The following is a 19,245-nucleotide window of genomic DNA, read 5'->3' as shown; positions in this document are numbered from 1 at the left end:
TACGCAGCTGTTTGTCCGTTACATGGTCGATGTGTTTTTTTTTCCAAGTAGATTGAATCTGATGTGGGTAATGAAAGGGGTTCTTAAACTAAAAAATCCACTACTTTGGTTTAAGCATTAGCTAGCTATTCTGCAATTGAAGTCAATGTAGCCAGAGGAGGATGATGAATAGCTGTCCTCCGGTTACACCATGGTGCTAGCCTAGAGTGTGAGTCTACTGTAGACATTCATTGAAAAACAGTGTGTTTTAATCAGATATTTGGTGCCATTAATATATGTATTATAGTTTTATATAAAAACTAAACTTTTTAAGTGTTTCATTATTTTTTTTAATGTTTCTGAAATTCACTGAGTAGGATGGTCCTCACCTTCCTCCTCTGAGGAGCCACTGCAAAACACCCATATGGAGAGCAAAGAAAACCATATGCTATGGTAGGGGAATCTGGGTATCTCCTTTTTACAGTACACAATGTATGTCATTGGCAACTTAAGGCATGTATGGGGTAATTTGCCCTGTTAGCTGCTGTCTATGTGGTAATTGAATGCAAAGTGATGCATTGACTCTGTTCTGGGTGCATCACTGCCAAGTTACGGGCTGTTTCTTGAAAGGCTTTCTTGTAAAAGACATGGACAGGAAAAAGGAGCTACGGTCTTTCTGTCGGGTCATGTCCCTGTTTTTGAACAGTAATGCTCATGGTATTAAAGTCTGTGCTTTGAAAATCAAGTCTATGAAAAGCTGAGTGTGAAAAGTTAAATCTCTACAGTACCAGTCCTAAGTTTGGACACACCTACTCATTCCAGGGTTTTTCTTTATTTTTACTATTTTCTACATTGTAGAAAAATAGTGAAGAAATCAAAACTATGAAACAACACATATGGAATCATGTAGTAACCAAAAAAGTGTTAAACAAATCAAAATATATTTTATATTTGAGATTCTTCAAAGTAGCCACACTTTGCCTTGACAGCTTTGCACACTCTTGGCATTCTCTCAACCAGCTTCATGAGGTAGTCACCTGGAATGCATTTCAATTAACAGGTGTACCTTGTTAAAAGTTAATTTGCGTTTGAGCCAATCAATTGTGTTGTGACAAGGTAGAGGTGGTATACAGAAGATAGCCCTATTTGGTAAAATACCAAGTCCATATTATGGCAAGAACAGCTCAAATAAGCAAATAGAAACGACAGTCCATCATTACTTTAAGACATGAAGGTTAGTCAATATGGAACATTTCAAGAACTTAGAAATTTCTTCAAGTGCAGTCGCAAAAACCATCAAGCGCTATGATGAAACTGGCTCTCATGAGGACCACCACAGGAAAGGAATACCCAGAGTTACCTCTGCTGCAGGGGATATGTTTAGTAGAGTTGACTGCACCTCAGATTGGAGCCCAAATAAATGCTTCACAGAGTTCAAGTAACACATCTCAACACCAACTGTTCAGAGGAGACTGCGTGAATCAGGCCTTCATGGTCAAATTGCTGCAAAGAAACCACTACTAAAGGACACCAATAAGAAGAAGAGACTTGCTTGGGCCAAGAAACACGAGCAATGGACATTAGACCGGTGGAAATCTGTCGTTTGGTCTGATGAGTCCAAATTTGGGGATGTTCAGATACAACCGCCGTGTCTTTGTGAGACATAGAGTTTGTGAACGGATGATTTCCGCATGTGTGGTTTCCACCGTGAAGCATGGAGGAGGAGGTGTGATGGTGCTTTGCTGGGGACACTGTCTGTGATTTATTTAGAATTCAAGGCACACTTAACCAGCATGGCTACCACAGTATTCTGCAGCCATCCCATCTGTTTTGCGCTTAGTGGGACTATCATTTATTTTTCAACAGGATAATGACCCAAAACACACCTCCAGGCTGTGTAAGGGCTATTTGACCAAGGAGAGTGATAGAGAGGATGCCAAGACTATGCAAAGCTGTCATCAAGGCAAAGGGTGGCTACTTTGATGAATCTAAAATCAAAAATATATTTGGATTTGTTTAACCCTTTTTTGGTTCGTACATGATTCCATATGTGTTATTTCATAGTGTTGATGTCTTGACTATTAACCAACAAAGTAGAAAATACTAAAAATAAAGAAAAACTCTTCGTCAATAGGGTGGTCCAGCTTGTTTCTTTTTGTGTTCAAGGATTGAGGGGAGTGTCTATATCGGTGCAAAATCTAAGAAAAATCTGAACAGACTGGCCTGAACCCACTGTGTTTTTTTTATCTTGTTTGTTTGTTTGACTCAGCTGTGATTGTGTATGTAATCCATTTTGCACCCACATGGAAAGAAATGTGACGGAGTAGTACTTTCACAGTGTCAAGTTGGATTGTGTACAGTGTCACGACCAGAGTGAGTAAAGGCCACACCAGTGTATTTTCCTATAGTTGAACATACTCACTCTGGGGCCTTTCCGGAGGAAGAAATGTTATGGACTGCTAACTGTCTGGTCTGGACCCTGGTCCACACAGGGGCTATACAGCCTCATGCATTATTCAATCAGTGTAGTCACTTCAACACAGCACTCTGTCTGTGTTACCATCACTGAAGAGGGGGGGGAGAAAAAAAGAGAGAGCGAGAGAGAGAAAGAGAGAAATGTGGGGGGGGTAAAATGAGTGAAAGAAGGGGGAAGAGAGAGATAGATAGAGGTAGAGCCATAGAGAGAGAGACAGGGAGTAAGGAATGCCACAGGGAATGCAAGGCATATTTGCCATCTGGACCTCTGAGCTGACAGCTTGACACGTTCCAAGAGCAGCGAAACGTAGAAGCAAATTCACAAACTTGGCCCCCTCTTGAGAAAAGTAATGCTGTGGTACATGAAGCGTAATTATTGGGCTGGTGCAACGGCTCGGCGCCCGTGGTAAGTGTCACCATGAACAGTATACGGTCGAACAGAGATCAATGCTCCACTCTCCGAATTAATGGGACTAATAATGGTGATGTGACAGGACCATCATTGAGAGATGTGTGGGGAATAGGATAGACTCTATCGAGCATTAACACAGACCAGACCAGACATATACAAATAAACACATACTGTGTGGCAGTCAGTCATTTGCAGTCTCAGTCACACGCATTTCTTGTGCTGATGTCTTGGTTTGCTGGTACAGTAGCTAGCAGGTACATTGAGTTCATCATACAACTTCATACATTTTTAATACCTGCGTATTGCCATAAACACAGGCAGACCCCCCCCCCCCCCCCCCACACACACACACACTCAAGTATGGCATTCAAACACGATTGATATTTTCTCTAGTTTTTGTGCTCATGCTCACGTTTTCTTTGATTTTATTAAATGGTGTACACCCTGAAAATCCATATGCTTGAGAACAGCTTTGTAACAAATGTATATGGTTTCCATTAAAGTATGGTAGAAAAAAAGGATCAATGACCATTTCTATTTGACCAATTTCTATTGCTCACCATTGATTCAGTTATTATTTACATTATAAAACAGAACATTTTTCAGTGAACAAATAATACAGTTAATTATAAAATGTTCAATACCTTAATGGGGAGAAAGCAGAAATATACAGTACAAAATAGTTCACTTTTTATTGTAGAAATCCATTGATACTGTTTTGATATATGCCAAATGCCTCCGAGCTCAACCCCATTTGAACACTAATGAAGAAAGCAGTGAATATGAGACCCCAGTCCTCTCTCCACACACACACACACACACACACACACACACACACACACACACACACACACACACACACACACACACACACACACACACACACACACACACGTTGGTTTTACTATCCAAGTGGGGGCCGAAAACTGTATTCCCATTCAAAATCCTATTTAACCCTAAACCTAACCTTAACCTCAAACCTCTAAACTAAACCTAACTGATAATCCTAACCCCTAATTCTAACCCTAATCCTAACATTAATTCTAACCCCAAACCTAACCCCTAAGCCTAAAATAGCATTTTTCCTTTTGGGGACCAGCGAAATGTCCCCACTTGTCCACACACCCACCCACCTACTCACTCACCCACACACACACACACACACACACACACACACACACACACACACACAAACACACACAAACACACACACACACACACACACACACACACACACACACACACACACAAATTCCAGACATCCGTTTCAAGGGGATTTTACATATCCTTTTAAGGAGATTTTGATGTAGACACAGCATGTATTCAGCGTTACTCATAATTTGTTAGCAGTGGCATGAACCGTATTTGTGACACACATACATAATCTCTGGTTCAAAACCACTGTCACGCATTGCAAGCACACTCATGAATGAAGTCAGACACGATAGACACACACACATACACCCACCCACACAGACATGCATGTTGATTTGGCAGAAGAGCATGGTAGTACTATAAGAACGTTGAGGCTTCATCCATCTTCAAAGATTCCAGAGAAATTGAAGGAAACCTCTCTGGAACGTTCATCATCATTCAACATACACGCACACAGATAGAATGGCTCATACAGAACATCCATCTCTATAGTGTTCTCACCCTATGGCACTAGTCTCATATCAGTGAGAATATCCCGAGGCAACTCCGCTTTGAAATGGTTCTGCTGTGAAAGCCTCTGGTCCTTTTAATGAGACAGAACCACTAAAGCTAGAGTTCTCCCCAGTGCCCACGAGACAGAGAGATCCAAAACACCCACCCCTAAAGGCCTTTGGTGTCAGAGAGAGATGGTAGCAACAAATAATACTGTAAATAGTCATATACAGTTGAGAAGTTTGAGTCTCAGTTTTATTTATTTTTATTTTTTTCCTGTCCTGAGCCAAGATGTGTAATTACAGTTGTCTGTGTGACTGGGAATAGATTGAGTTCCTCCACCACCAGGTGTGATTGGCAGGAAGATCAGCTGTTCTCCAGACTAGATCCTCAGACTTCTCAGAAAGGTACCTGCAGCTATTGAATGCAGCTCTCCCCAGGGGACTAAATGAACAATGAGAGCTTTACTCAAATATTACTCAACAGACAGGTACACGCTGTAAACTTATAAAGCAAACAAAATCCACATGAACACTTCTGAGCCGAGTGCGTAGATTGTTTTAAAGCCATCTTGGCAGAATAGAAATTATGAATATTTTTCGAAACCACAACTGCAAATAATGGGTTGTCCAACAGCAAAGAAAAACCATGGACATGTATTTTAAATTACACACAGCAGGTTGCACATTATAATTTTGCTAGGCAGTCAGAGCTACTTGTTCAGTGCACATCATCAAATCGTTGCTGGGCTGACACTTCACTGTGAAGCCTGTGGTTCTTAACCGGGAAAGAAAGGACAATCTGCGTCTGGACGGCCATCGCCCTGTCCACTAGTCACTTTCATTAACTGTAATGGTCCATATTCTCCACGGCCCATTTTCACTCCACCAGCCTCCAGCAGAGTGACATCGCCCATCGTGGCACAGACTGCCCCACCAGAGTCCCAAGTTTCCATGCCAACGGTCAGAGAGGTGCTGCAGACGTGAAGTGTTCCAAACCCCCTCATTCTGGACCAGCCTAATTGGCCAATCAAAGAGTTAACATGGCCAATGCTTTAACAGCAACCTTAGTCATAGTTGGATGAACACTGCTGTAGGGCAGCTGAGAACCTAAGATACAGGAAGAGTATATAGACCTTGTAAAAGAAAACATAAATATTCAGAGTGGTAGAGATCATGAAAGCCATTCTTGTTTCCAAATGATGTTGTCCATGGGCCTGTTGAGGTATAGTTTGACATGTGTCTGTAGCAGATGTTTAGAGAGTGCCACCATAATGTCAGGACAGACAGTGATGGGGTAGCCATAGTGTTGTAGGCCCTGATTCCTCTGCTTGTTAGCAACTGGCTGGTAAAACGTACATGTCTCCTAGTGAATGGCGGGTACGTCTCCAAGCCACGCTCCAGGTAGTGGACGGGGACATGTGTATTCACTCTGAGGGGAAAATAAAGATACCAAAGTTAAAACAATATAGCAGCTGGTGAGTATGGTACATTGGTGGTGGTTACAACATACAGTTAAGTAGAGTTCCTGGTTAATGTGATCATGCCACACTGCAGCCATGACAATGCAGGCAAAGCAAATTAGGATAAGCAATTAAGCAGAGAATGAAATTGACACCGCTTGGACGGTTTAGAAGTTTGAAATGGAGTGGCTTCGCTTAATGATAGAGACAGAACTATGAGACTCCACAAAATTAAAATACTGACTCGTCATCCATGTTCATTTTCAAATATGTTAATTAAATCAAGTTATTCTATTCTGTTCAATTCACCTTGCATAAATTTGACCTTAAACACATTTTTTAAATCCTTTCTGAATACTAATGGTAATGTGTATTGTGAGCAATGATCATTATCTCCATTACCCTCTAGTTCGATAAAGGCCTCAATGCAAAAAATCGCACTGGTGCAGACCTACTGTATTAGGCTACATGATGTTTCCCCCTTTGAAAGACATCTGTAATTACATGACACATCTCAGCTAGCAGTTTTCCTCTCTGCAGATATGGGAATGAATTAACCCATGTTGCTTCTCCACACCACAGATGTGACGACCGCCTTGATTTGGTCTTATGTAGCAAAATTTGATATTGCGTTTTTTACTTCGGATAAAAGCAGAGACACAGAGCTACAAAATGGTATATCATACACTGTATTTGAGGAACAATGGGAAAGTAATTCTGCTGTGAAAGTTGATAAACTTGTAACTTCACTTTTGAGAAAATGGCCTTTGAATGTTTTGGTACCTACTGAAGAGCTCTTCTTTGTCTACACCCATTCAGCATCATTCACAACCTCTTAATCTTTAGCTCCACCAATCTCTTTAAGGGTTGATCCGAGCGTTCTGTCCTAACAACAACAGTCAAGCACTCAAGCTAACTGGCTAACGTGAGAAAACCGTTCACTGACCATTTTACTCGCTTTAGCAGAGCTGGTTAGGCTGTTTTTTATGTTATCCAGAGCGTTGGGGACTGCATCTATGCAGCTGGCAACAATTTAAACATTTTTGCCAACGTTTACTGACATCGGCCATATTCAACGGGTGTTGTGTGTTCGTAAATGCATCAGTTATTCTGAGCTCTCAGACGAGAGTGCTCTGAAATCGGAGTAGAACGCTAGAGAAAAATGACCAGCTATGTCTATAAACAGTTGTTGCAGCGACAGTCTATTTAAATGGTTACTTGCATGGTGGGGTCTTTTGTTAAGACATGTAGATAGCTAGCAAGGTAAACAATGAGCCATATTCACAACTCATGACGTTACTACCCTGCATTAATCTGCAGGTAGCTAACCAACAAGGTTCAATGTTAGCCAGCTAGCAGACCAATCTGAACTCATCTCTCGGCATGTCAAGCCCACTCAGTATCTCAGCCAATAATGGCTAGCGGGAAGGTTCCTTACTTTTTCTGTGGCTAAACCAACTAGGCTCGTAATTTAACAATTGTATTCGTATTTACAGATGGCATACAAGTCTGTTATTAAGGTACATGAAAGTTCACGTTCCAGAAGGCATTTCTGCCAAAAACGAAATTTGATTAAAAACTTTAACTTAACTTCAAATGGTTCTCGTGTGAAGTAGTGACCCGCGACATACGCCTAGTTTTCTGAAACGAGTCACACGTGTTTTCTCCCTTGGATTAAATGTCCATTAACCTGGTAAAAAAAAGATCTTCATTCCTCCTGGAGTGTTTTGAATGCCAATGAAATTCACTGAGCTCCACTCCAGCTTGTATTTAGGTAATGGAATCTCCACACTTACTCTAACTCCAGAGCCACAAGCTGTCAATTAATCGTAAACCCGAACAGTGGCAGTAGGCTCAGTCTCTGCCTTACCAAGGTTGCCTCTTTGCCTTTCCCTCCTTAAAACCCCTAGTTTTGCATTTTAACCTTTAAAAAAGCTTATTTTGTGGGCTTGGCTCCAGGTAAATCCAGTGTTAATAATGTACATGTACTGAGACACTTTGGATTTTGCAGTCCAAAGCAATTTCTGGACCTCTTAGAATCTGCATGGAATTATGAAGGTGAAGCGTTTTGTTTGCCAGAGCTTAGATAACTGTGTGTGAGTGTCAGATCCTGTCTCCCTTTGACGTAAGGCTACATCTAGGACGCCCTGAGCCCAACTTTGATTAAGCCTGTTATCAAACAGCCAGACACAACTCACTCATCTCTCGCTGAATTTAATAATATAATATATGCCATTTTAGTCTCTCAGGTGGGGGATCTAACGGTGCACTGAGTGTGGTGCACTTCATGCAAGTTCAACTTTAACACACCTCCTACAGCCAGAGGGACACACACACACACACAGAGAGAGACTTTGATGACAGACATTCACAGAGACAACCTTTACCTCAGGACACTATAACAAATGAATTCACTGAAGCAAACATGTGACAGAAATGTTACTTATGCAACAGAGACAGATAACTCAATGGGGGTTCTTGTAAAATAGCCTTCCCATTATTGAATTCAGACATACAGTTGAAGTCGGAAGCTTACATGCATTCCAGAAATTTCTTGTTAACAAACTATAGTTATGGCAAGTCGGTTAGGACATCAACTTTGTGCAGCACACACGTAATTTTTCCAATAATTTTTTACAGACAGATTATTTCACTTATAATTCACTGTATCACAACTCCAGTGGGTCAGAAGTTTACATACACTAAGTTGACTGTGCCTTTAAACAGCCTATAAGCCTATCAGAAGCACCTAAAGCCATGACATCATTTTATGGAATTTTCCAAGCTGTTTAAAGGCACAGTCAACTTAGTGTATGTAAACTTCTGACCCACTGGAATTGTGATACAGTGAATTATAAGTTAAATAATCTGTCTGTAAACAATTGTTGGAAAAATTACTTGTGTGATGCACAAAGTAGATGTCCTAACCAACTTGCCAATACTCTAGTTTGTTAACAAGAAATTTGTGGAGTGGTTGAAAAATAAGTTTTAATAACTCCAACCTAAGTGCATGTACATTTCCGACTTTAACTGTATGCATAGGCACCCGCCTTTTGTCTTACCAGTTCTACCGATAGAGTGTATAACCCTTCAGCTGTATGTTCTTAATGTCGTTGTTCAGCCACTACTCGGTGAAACATAAGATATTACAGTTTTTAAAGTCCCATTGGTAGGATATACCCACGGGACATTGGTATAAGCTTTCAGCTTGTCCCATTTATTTTCCAGTGATTGAACATTAGCTAGCAGGACGGAAGGCACGGGCAGATTAGCCACTCGTCATCTGATCCTCGCAAGGAACCCTGATCTTTTTCAACAAAATCTCAGTTTCCTTCTCCAGCGAATGACGGGGATCTGAGCCTGGTCGGGTGTCGGTAGTAGTATATCCCGCCCGTCCGACTCATTGAGGAACTCTTCATCCAGTTTGAGGTGAGCAATAGCAGTTCTGATTTCCAGAAGCTCTTTTCGGTCATAAGAGGCGGTAGCAGTAAAATGATGTACAAAACAAGTTACGAACAACGCAAAAAAAAACAAAAAAAAAATGGCATTGTTGGTTAAGGCGATAAGACGGCGGCCCTCCCCTCCGGCGCCATCATTTAATTTACAAACCCTGCCATGGGTGTTAGCTGTGTTACAGATGTAGGATCTTCATTTTCTCACCTTGTTGCTGGATAACTTTCGTGCAATGCAGGACATTTCATATGTGTAGTGTATTTGAGGTTTAAAAAGGTGTCTAAAGTTTGTACTTTACACCTTGACATTTCAGATTTTATTTTCCCTTACGAAATATGTATCAACCCCTACAAAAATGTCCATTCATTATCATCATTATTCTGCAGGATTATTTTTCTGCTGTAGCAATCTGGCTCAAATTAAGATTCTACACCTGTAGCTGTGATGTAAGTGATAAAAACAGAGCACAAAGACGTATTCATCACAAACAAAGTACAGTTTAAAGATTCCTCACTCCAAAATGTCAACACTTCTTAGACAGTCTTCTACTTTACAGGAAGAATTTAGAGAGTTTGCGACACTGTGTAATTAGCCTGTTAGAGTGTTCACTAATTAGGAATATATAAACATGAGGTAATTAGTTTGCTCTGTGCCAGAGTAGCGGGAGCTAACAAAGACATAACAGGCTCTCTTTCTGGGAGCACAGGGTCCTCTCTCCCTCTCTCCCTCCACACTGGGCTCCAATTAGCCACCAATTTATTGTACTACTTTTACTGAAGCTTTCACTCTTTTCCTATTCAACATTATGAGACGAAACAGCAAGCAGAAGAAATTAGAAGAGCTAAATCATGCTTCAGTGACCTGTGCATGGATCGTGGAGCGGGTTGAGGTGGCAGTGGATGAACACGGCCAATGCTAGGTCTTTGTAGGGCATGTGATTAACAAGGTCTACTAGGACTGGGGAGGAGGTGAGTGTGAGGAAGCACACTGGGGACTGTGTGATTCACCTCCGCCAACAAATGAGATCATTATGGACGTGTGGCAGCTCTAATCTTCTCACCAGAAAAGGACAAAAGAGAGAGGGATGAAAGGGGAGTAAAACTGAGCTTCTCTATCTCCTTCCCTCTGTCTGTCTCTGTAGAGGATAGCACATTGTTAATGATGCATCCTGCTGGTCATATATTAATATACAGTAAAACTCTGGAGCTTTTCACCTCAAATCTTTTTTGGATGCTCTCTCTCTCTGTATTGCTCTCTCTCTCCCCCTATCTCTTTCACTTTACACTATTCAAATTAGCATTTTGGAAATATCAAATATGTGACTAGTTTCAGGAAACAAGGTGTATGTCGCACACCACAACTTCAATCAAATCAATCAATCAATCAAATGTATTTATAAAGCCCTTTTTACATCAGCTGATGTCACAAAGTGCTGTACAGAAACCCAGCACAAAACCCCAAACAGCAAGCAATGAAGTGTAGACGCACGGTGGCTAGGAAAAACTCCCTAGAAAGGCCAGAACCTAGTAAGAAACCTAGAGAGGAACCAGGCTCTGAGGGGTGGCGAGTCCTCTTCTGGCTGTGCCGGCTGGAGATTATAACAGAATTTGGCCAAGATGTTCAAACGTTCATAGATGACCTGCAGGGTCAGATAATAATAATCACAGTGGTTGTAGAGGGTGAAACAGGTCAGCACCTCAGGAGTAAATGTCAGCTGGCTTTTCATAGCCGATCTTTCAGAGTTAGAGACAGCATGTGCGGTAGAGAGATTGTCCAAAACAGCAGGTCCGGGACAAGGTAGCACGTCCAGTGAACAGGTCAGGGTTCCATAGCCGTAGTCAGAACAGTTGAAAATGGAGAAGTAGCATAACCAGGTGGAGCCAGGTAGTCCTGAGGCATGGTCCTAGGGCTCAGGTCCTCCGAGAGAAGAGAGAAAGAGAGAGAGAAACAGAAAGAGAGAGAGAGAAAGAGAGAAAAAGAGAGAGCTAATTAGAGGGAGCACACTTAAATTCACACAGGACACCGGATGAGACAGGATAAATACTCCAGATATAACAGACTGACCCTAGCTCCCCGACACATAAAATATTGCAGCATAAATACTGGAGGCTGAGACAGGAGGGGGAGACACTGTGGCCCTGTCCGACGATGCCCCTGGACAGGTCTTATAACAAAGGGTCTGAATACTTGCAGTATGTAAATAAGGTATTTCTGTTTTTATGTTTAATAAAAAAAAAAATATATGTCTAAAAACCTCTTCACTTTGTCATTATGTGATATTGTGTGTAGATTGATTAAGAAAAAATACAATTTAATCAATTTTAGAATAAGGCTGTGATGTAACAAAATGTGGAAAAAGGGAAGGGGTCTGAATTCTTTCCGAATGCACTGTATGTAGACATTTGATCGTTGAATATCTCATTCCAAAATCATGGGCATTAATATGGAGTTGGTCCCCCCTGTGCTGCTATAACAGCCTCCACTCTTCTGGGAAGGCGTTCCACGAGATGTTGGAACATTGCTGCGGGGACTTGCTTCCATTCAGCCACAAGAGCATTAGTGAGGTCGGGGACTGATGAGCCAGGCCTAATCGTCGAACGTGTTTGATGGGGTCGAGGTCAGGGCTCTGTGCAGGGCAGTCAAGTTTTTGTATGGACCTCACTGAGGTATGGACCTCACTGGGTGCACGGGGGCATTGTCATGCAGAAACAGGAAAGGGCCATCCCCAAACTGTTGCCACGAAGATGGAAGCACAGAGTCATCTAGAATGTCATTGTATGCTGTAGTGCTAAGATTTCCCTTCACTGGAAGTTAGAGGCCTAGCCTGAACCATGAAAAACAGACCTATACCATTATTCCTCCTACACAAAACTTCACAGTTGGCACCAGTGGGGGCTCATCAGAGGAGAAAGGGGAGGACCATCCTCCTAAGTGAAATTTCATAAAAATAGTGAAACACGAAAAAAATGGAATCAGAGAATGAACCCAGTGTGTTGTATTGGGGTTGTGCCGCAGAGCATTATGGGGGGGAGGGGGGATGTTCTATGTGTTGAGAATCTTGGTGAGTTGGTGACATTATTGTACAGGGATTGAAAAGTGATAGTTGAGCATTTTGTTTATATTATTCCTTTCAAATGAGTTTCTTCAAATTACAGGAGATGGAATAGGTAGATTATAAATTGTTTTCTTGGTTTGATAACATTATTTTTGTGTCCAGTTAGTGCAATTTATTTAAATGTGCCTTGCTAACTTCCATAGCAGTAGCTAGCTAGGCACCAGCTGGAGTGTGCACCTTTCGCCACCACAAATTTTGTGGACTTTTTGTTGACGACCCCTTTCATTCTTTGGGGTGTACGGAAAAGGTGCAAATAAAACTTTTTTAATATTAAAACATTTTTTACAAGGCCTAGAGTTGCATAAGCCCGCATGATGCAAACATGCATAAAGCCCTGTGAGTTCTATTGTCTATCAGTTGTTGTCTCTGTGTCTGGGTAGAGGAATTACCCCTCCTAATCTAGTCTAAATACTGTATAATTCATATGAACAAGTGCAAGGTTGCTGTAGGGTTTTCATTTTTCACCCCACCCTTACTTTTTTTAAACCATGTGACCTGATTACGAAATATTGGTCCCACCATAGCCCTTATTAAACCTTTTTACATCTGATTAATCATAGTCATACCTTATAGGGTCCAGAGTTAGGTTAACAAAATTGCCCCACTCCTCCCCACTCTGGGACCTATGGTACCACCAGTCTGCTTGCAGTTGTCAGGTACGTGGATGATCAGGGCTTTATTCAGGAACGTTTCTTTGGCTACTTTGATGTGACAAGTGGGCAAAATGCGCAGTCTGTGTTTAACTTCATGGACAAACTTGTTGTTCAAACCTAAGATAGCGCAGCTGTAATGGAATGTATCTGCTATTTGTAAGTCCCCTCCTGTTACCTGATTTAAGTGATGACCACTCCACTACCATTGTCAACTCTCTCCTGACATGAACTGAAGCCACGTCTCATGTGCCCGCTGATTGAATGTTTCCTCTCTAAGCACTGTGAGTACTCCTATCAATTTTCTCACATTACTGCATGTAGAGTCAATCACATTCACAAACACATTATTACACATCAATGATTTTACTCCTTGCCTTGACTAACTCATTCTTAGCTCTTTTGTCTAACTGTGTAGTGTGTTGCGTTGTTGTTTTTTGTCTTCCAGAGGCAGTTTAGAACTCACTCTGTTATGAGTGTTGCAACCGAGGACAGAATTTTTTTTCTCTATGTGCCTCAGCACTCGGTGGTCATGTTCTGTGAGCTTGTGTGGCTTATCACTTTGCATCTGAGCCGCTGTTGCTCCTAGACGTTTCCACTTCACAATAACAGCACTTACAGTTGATCGGGGCAGCTCTAGCAGGGCAGAAATTTGACACTGACCTGTTGGAAAGGTGGCATCCTATGATGGTGCACATTAAAAGTCACCGAGCTCTTCAGGAAGACCATTCTACTGCCAATGTTTGTCTGTGGAGATTGCACGGTGGTGTGCTTGATTTTATACACCTGTCAGCAACAGGTGTGGCTGAAATAGCCGAAATAGCCAAATCCACTAATTTGAAGGGGTCCACATACTTTTGTATATATAGTGTAGTTGGTTAGCTTTAGCTACCGACAGATTAATGTATGGTGACTAGCTATGACAATCAGTTTGCATTGCTAGTAGTATGGGTTGGCATTATTGCCACATTCAAAACATCTGGGAACTAGGAAATCTCCTACTTCAGTGCATTCAAGACATCAGGGAACTCAGAAAAAATGACAATGTGCAGGCCTATGTTTCCCTGAAGGTTTCATGAACAGAAAAAGTTTTGAGCCCTTTTGTCTTTGCCTTGTGTTGACCACTGTTTACTTGGAAGTAATCAACAAACATAAAACATTGCTGCCCCGTTATGCACAGCACGTCTTCATTATTAAAGTCACAAACATTCTGTGATATGTTTACTGATGAGGGGTGGTCGTTTGACCGCAGACCCATTACAGATGCAGGCAATGAGGCAGTGATCACTGAGATCTTGGTTGAAGACTGCAGTGGTGTATTAGGGTGCCCGTGTTTAAGGATTAGGGGTTGTACCTGGTAGGTTAATTTATAATTTGTGTGAGATTGAGGGCATCAAGCTTAGAGATAGCCTGCAAAGTAATGTCATACTTTCCAGGTCCATACCCGAACATTTCGAACTTCTAATTTTAAAAATTAATCTCTCCAGAAATAAGTCTCTCACTGTTGCTGCCTGCTACCGACCCCCCTCAGCTCCCAGCTGTGCCCTGGACACCATTTGTGAATTGATCGCCCCCGATCTAGCTTCAGAGTTTGTTCTGTTAGGTGACCTAAACTGGGATCTAAGCTAGATGCCCTCAATCTCACACAAAGCATCAAGGAACCCACCAGGTACAACCTTAAATCTGTAACCAAGGGCACCCTCATGGACGTTATCCTGACCAACTGGCCCTCCAAATACACCTCCGCTGTCTTCAATCAGGATCTCAGCGATCACTGCCTCATTGCCTGTATCCGCTACGGGTCCGCAGTCAAACGACCACCCCTAATCACTGTCAAACGCTCCCTAAAACACTTCTGCGAGCAGGCCTTTCTAATCGACCTGGCCCGGGTATCCTGGAAGGATATTGACCTCATCCCGTCAGTTGAGGATGCCTGGTCATTCTTTAAAAGTAACTTCCTCACCATCTTAGATACGCATGCTCCGTTCAAAAAATGCTGAACTAAGAACAGATATAGCCCCTGGTTCATTCCAGACCTGACTGCCCTCGACCAGCAACAAAGCCTCATTCACTCACGCCGCCAAACTTACCCTAGTAAAACTGACTATCCTACCGATCCTCGACTTCGGCGATGTCATCTACAAAATGGCTTCCAATACTCTACTCAGCAAACTGGATGCAGTTTATCACAGTGCCATCCGCTTTGTTACTAAAGCACCTTATACCACCCACCACTGCGACCTGTATGCTCTAGTCGGCTGGCCCTCGCTACATATTTGTCGCTAGACCCACTGGCTCCAGGTCATCTACAAGTCCATGCTAGGTAAATCTCCGCCTTATCTCAGTTCACTGGTCACGATGGCAACACCCACCCGTAGCACGTGCTCACTGATCATCCCTAAAGCCAACACCTCATTCGGCCTCCTTTCCTTCCAGTTCTCTGCTGCCTGTGACTGGAATGAATTGCAAAAATCGTTGAAGTTGGAGACTTTTATCTCCCTCACCAACTTTAAACATCTGCTATCTGAGCAGCTAACCGATTGCTGCAGCTGTACATAGTCCATCGGTAAATAGCCCACCAAATTGACCTACCTCATCCCCATACTGTTTTTATTTGTTTACTTTTCTGCTCTTTTGCACACCAGTATCTCTACCTGCACATGACCATCTGATCATTTATCACTCCAGTGTTAATCTGCTAAATTGTAATTATTCGCCTACCTCCTCATGCCTTTTGCACACAATGTATATACACAATTTTTTTTAATAAAAAAATAATAATTCTACTGTGTTATTGACTTGTTTATTGTTTACTCCATGTGTAACTCTGTGTTCCTGTCTGTTCACATTGCTATGCTTTATCTTGGCCAGGTCGCAGTTGTAAATGAGAACTTGTTCTCAACTAGCCTACTTGGTTAAATAAAGGTGAAAAAAAAAATAGATTGTAGGATGGCCGGGGTGCTTGTTATGGGTGGGGGCAGTATTGAGTAGCTTGGATGAATAAGGTGCCCAGAGTAAACTGCCTGCATCTCAGGCCCAGTTGCTAATATATGACTATTATTAGTAGATTTGGATAGAAAACACTCTGAAGTTTCTAAAACTGTTTGAATGATGCCTGTGAATATAACAGAACTCATATGGCAGGCAAAAACCTGAGAAGAAATTCCAACCAGGAAGTGGGAAATCTGAGGTTTGCAGTTTTTCAACTCTTTGCCTATCGAATATACAGTGTCTATGGGGTCAAATTGCACTTCCCAAGGCTTCCACTAGATGTCAACAGTCTTTAGAACTTTGTTTGATGCTTCTACTGTGAAGGAGGGGGGAATGAGAGGGAATTGAGTCAGAGGTCTGCCAGAGAGGCATGAGCTGACCACGCGTGTTCACGTGAGAGTTAGCTTGAGTTCCATTGCATTTCTGAAGAGAAATGAATTCTCCGGTTGGAACATTATTGAAGACATATGATAAAAACATCTTAAAGATTGATTCTATACATCGTTTGACATGTTTCTACGAACTGTAATATAACTTTTTTGACTTTTCATCTGAACTAAGCGATCGCGCATTGAGCATTTTGATTACTGGGCTAAACGCGCAAACAAAAAGGAGGTATTTGGACATAAATGATGAACTTTACAGAACAAATCAAACATTTATTGTGGAACTGGGATTCCTGGGCTGGGAGTGCATTCTAATGAAGATTATCAAAGGTAAGTGAATATTTATAATGTTATTTCTGACTTCTGTTGACTCCACAACATGGCGGATATCTGTATGGCTTGATTTGTTGTCTGAGCGCTGTACTCAGATTATTGCATGGTGTGTTTTTCGGTAAAGCTTTTTTGAAATCTGACACAGCGGTTGCATTAAGGAGAAGTGTATCTATAATTCCATGCATAATAGTTGTATCTTTTATCAATGTTTATTATGAGTATTTCTGTAAATTGATGTGGCTCTAAACATAACGCGCCAATGTAAACTCAGATTTTTGTATATAAATATGAACTTTATCGAACAAAACATACATGTATTGTGTAACATGAAGTCCTATGACTGTCATCTGAGGAAGATCATCAAAGGTTAGTGATTCATTTTATCTCTATTTCTGCTTTTTGTGACTCCTCTCTTTGGATGCAAAAATGGCTGTGTTTTTCTGTGACTAGGTGCAGACCTAACATAATTGTTTGGTGTTGTGACGACCCTCCCACTCTGTCTGCCGTATTCTGTCTTTGTTCTTGTTTCCTTATTAGGATGCCGGTGGGCGGAGTTGAGAGGGTCATCAGCTTCATGGGAAACACCTGGACCAGGTGTCTCCCAGGATAAATAGACCTCTTCCACATTCATGGAAGAGACTCTCTCCATGCAGACACCTTTGTAGATTGTGTTGTGGTTCTTGGTGGTCTTTTGTTTGTTTGCTTTGGCACCTTTCAACACCCTGCATTATCACATTCATGCATGCAAAACACTCCCTTGCACTACTGATTACTGATTACACACACCATTGTATATTTTCCTTAGTTGCTTTAGTTAATAAATATATATTTTGCTACTCCTTATCTCCACATTGTCTCCCTTTGTTACGGGCTTTGAGCCGGTTCGTGACAGTGTGCTTTTGTTGAAATCAGACACTGTGTGGTGGGATTAACAACAAGTTTATCTTTAAAATGGTGTAAAATACTTCTATGTTTGAGGAATTTTAAGGAGTTTTGAATTTGGCGCCCTGCACTTTCACTGGCTGTTGTCATATCAATCCCTTTAGTGGGAATCAAGCCATAAGAAATTATTAAGCATGTCCCAGTTTAGGTCACCTAGCAGCATGAGCTCTAAAGATAGATGGGGGGCAATCAATTCACATACGGTATCCAGGGCACAGCTGGGGGCAGAGGGTGGTCTATAGCAAGCGGCAACAGTGAGAGACCTGTTTCTGGAGAGGTGGATTTTTAAAAGTAGAAGCTCAAATTGTTTGGGTACAGACCTGGAAAGTAAGACAGAACTCTGCAGGCTATCTCTGCAGTAGATTTCAACTCCGCCCCCTTTGGCAGTTCTATCTTGTCGGAAAATATTATAGTTAGGGATGGTAATTTCTGGGTTTTTGGTGGTCTTCCTAAGCCAGGATCCAGACACGGCTAGGACATCCTGGTTGGCAGAGTGTGCTAAAACAGTGAATAAAACAAACTTAGAGAGGAGGCTTCTAATGTTAACATGCATGAAACCAAGGCTTTTACAGTTACAGAAGTCAACAAATGAGAGCACCTGGGGAATAGGAGTGGAGCTCAGCACTGCAGGGCCTGGAATAACCTCTACATCACCAGATGAACAGAGGAGGAGTAGGATAAGGGTGCGGCTAAAGGCTATAAGAACTGGTCGTCTAGTACATTCAGAACAGAGAGTAAAAGGAGCAGGTTTCTGGGCGCGATAGAATAGATTCAAGGCATAATGTACAGACAAAGGTATGGTAGAATGTTAATACAGTGGAGATAAACCTAGGTATTGAGTTATGATGAGAGAGATATTGTCTCTAGAAACATCATTTAAACCAGTTGATGTCACCGCATGTGTGGGTGGTGGAACTAAAGGGTTAGCTAAGGCATATTGAGCAGGGCTAGAGGCTCTACAGTGAAATAAGACAATAATCCCTAACCAGAACAGCAATGGACAAGGCATATTGACATTAGGGAGAGGCATGCGTAGCCGAGTGATCATAGGGGTCTAATGAGTAGTTAAGCTGGCTAGAGACACGGCGATTCAGACAGCCAGCCGGCCTAGGCTAACAAGCAAGCAGAAGGGCCTTAGAGGGACGTCGTGACGGAAGAAGCATGTTAAAGCCTACATGTGCGGAGCCTCCTTGTGAGGAGCCTCCTCGTGCGGTTGCGTTGGCAGACCAGTCGTGACGGATTAGTAGGGTTCGGTGTAGTAAAGGGGTCCAGTCCAATTGGCAAAATAGGTGTAGTGGCCCAAGAAATTGGCCGATGGATCTCTTCAGCTAACAGTCCAATATGCTCTAGACAGCTAGCGGGCTGTGGCTAGCAGGCTAGCAGATGGGCATTCAGGGGAC

At 42.0% G+C, this 19,245-nt stretch overlaps 1 protein-coding gene across 2 annotated transcripts in view; it reads right to left on the bottom strand.

Moving 5' to 3' along the window:
• Positions 1–3,276: 3,276 nt before the first annotated feature.
• LOC110509867 (leucine-rich repeat transmembrane neuronal protein 4) overlaps positions 3,277–19,245 on the bottom strand; it is a 59,015-nt gene continuing 43,046 nt past the window's right edge. For both annotated transcript variants that reach the window (XR_002471504.3, XM_021591046.3), the window contains exon 3: positions 3,277–5,944. Coding sequence is in view for 1 of the 2 variants with exons in the window: in XM_021591046.3 (XP_021446721.1) it covers positions 5,879–5,944 (66 nt within the window). In the remaining variant the exon portion in view is untranslated. The remainder of the gene's footprint in view (positions 5,945–19,245) is intronic.

Source organism: Oncorhynchus mykiss, chromosome 29, assembly GCF_057628025.1.
Source record: "Oncorhynchus mykiss isolate SJ-2025 chromosome 29, ASM5762802v1, whole genome shotgun sequence".
In the NCBI taxonomy this organism is placed as follows: Eukaryota; Metazoa; Chordata; class Actinopteri; order Salmoniformes; family Salmonidae; genus Oncorhynchus; species Oncorhynchus mykiss.
The sequence above is the reverse complement of the archived record's forward strand: the minus strand, read 5'-3'. Positions and strand labels throughout refer to the sequence as shown.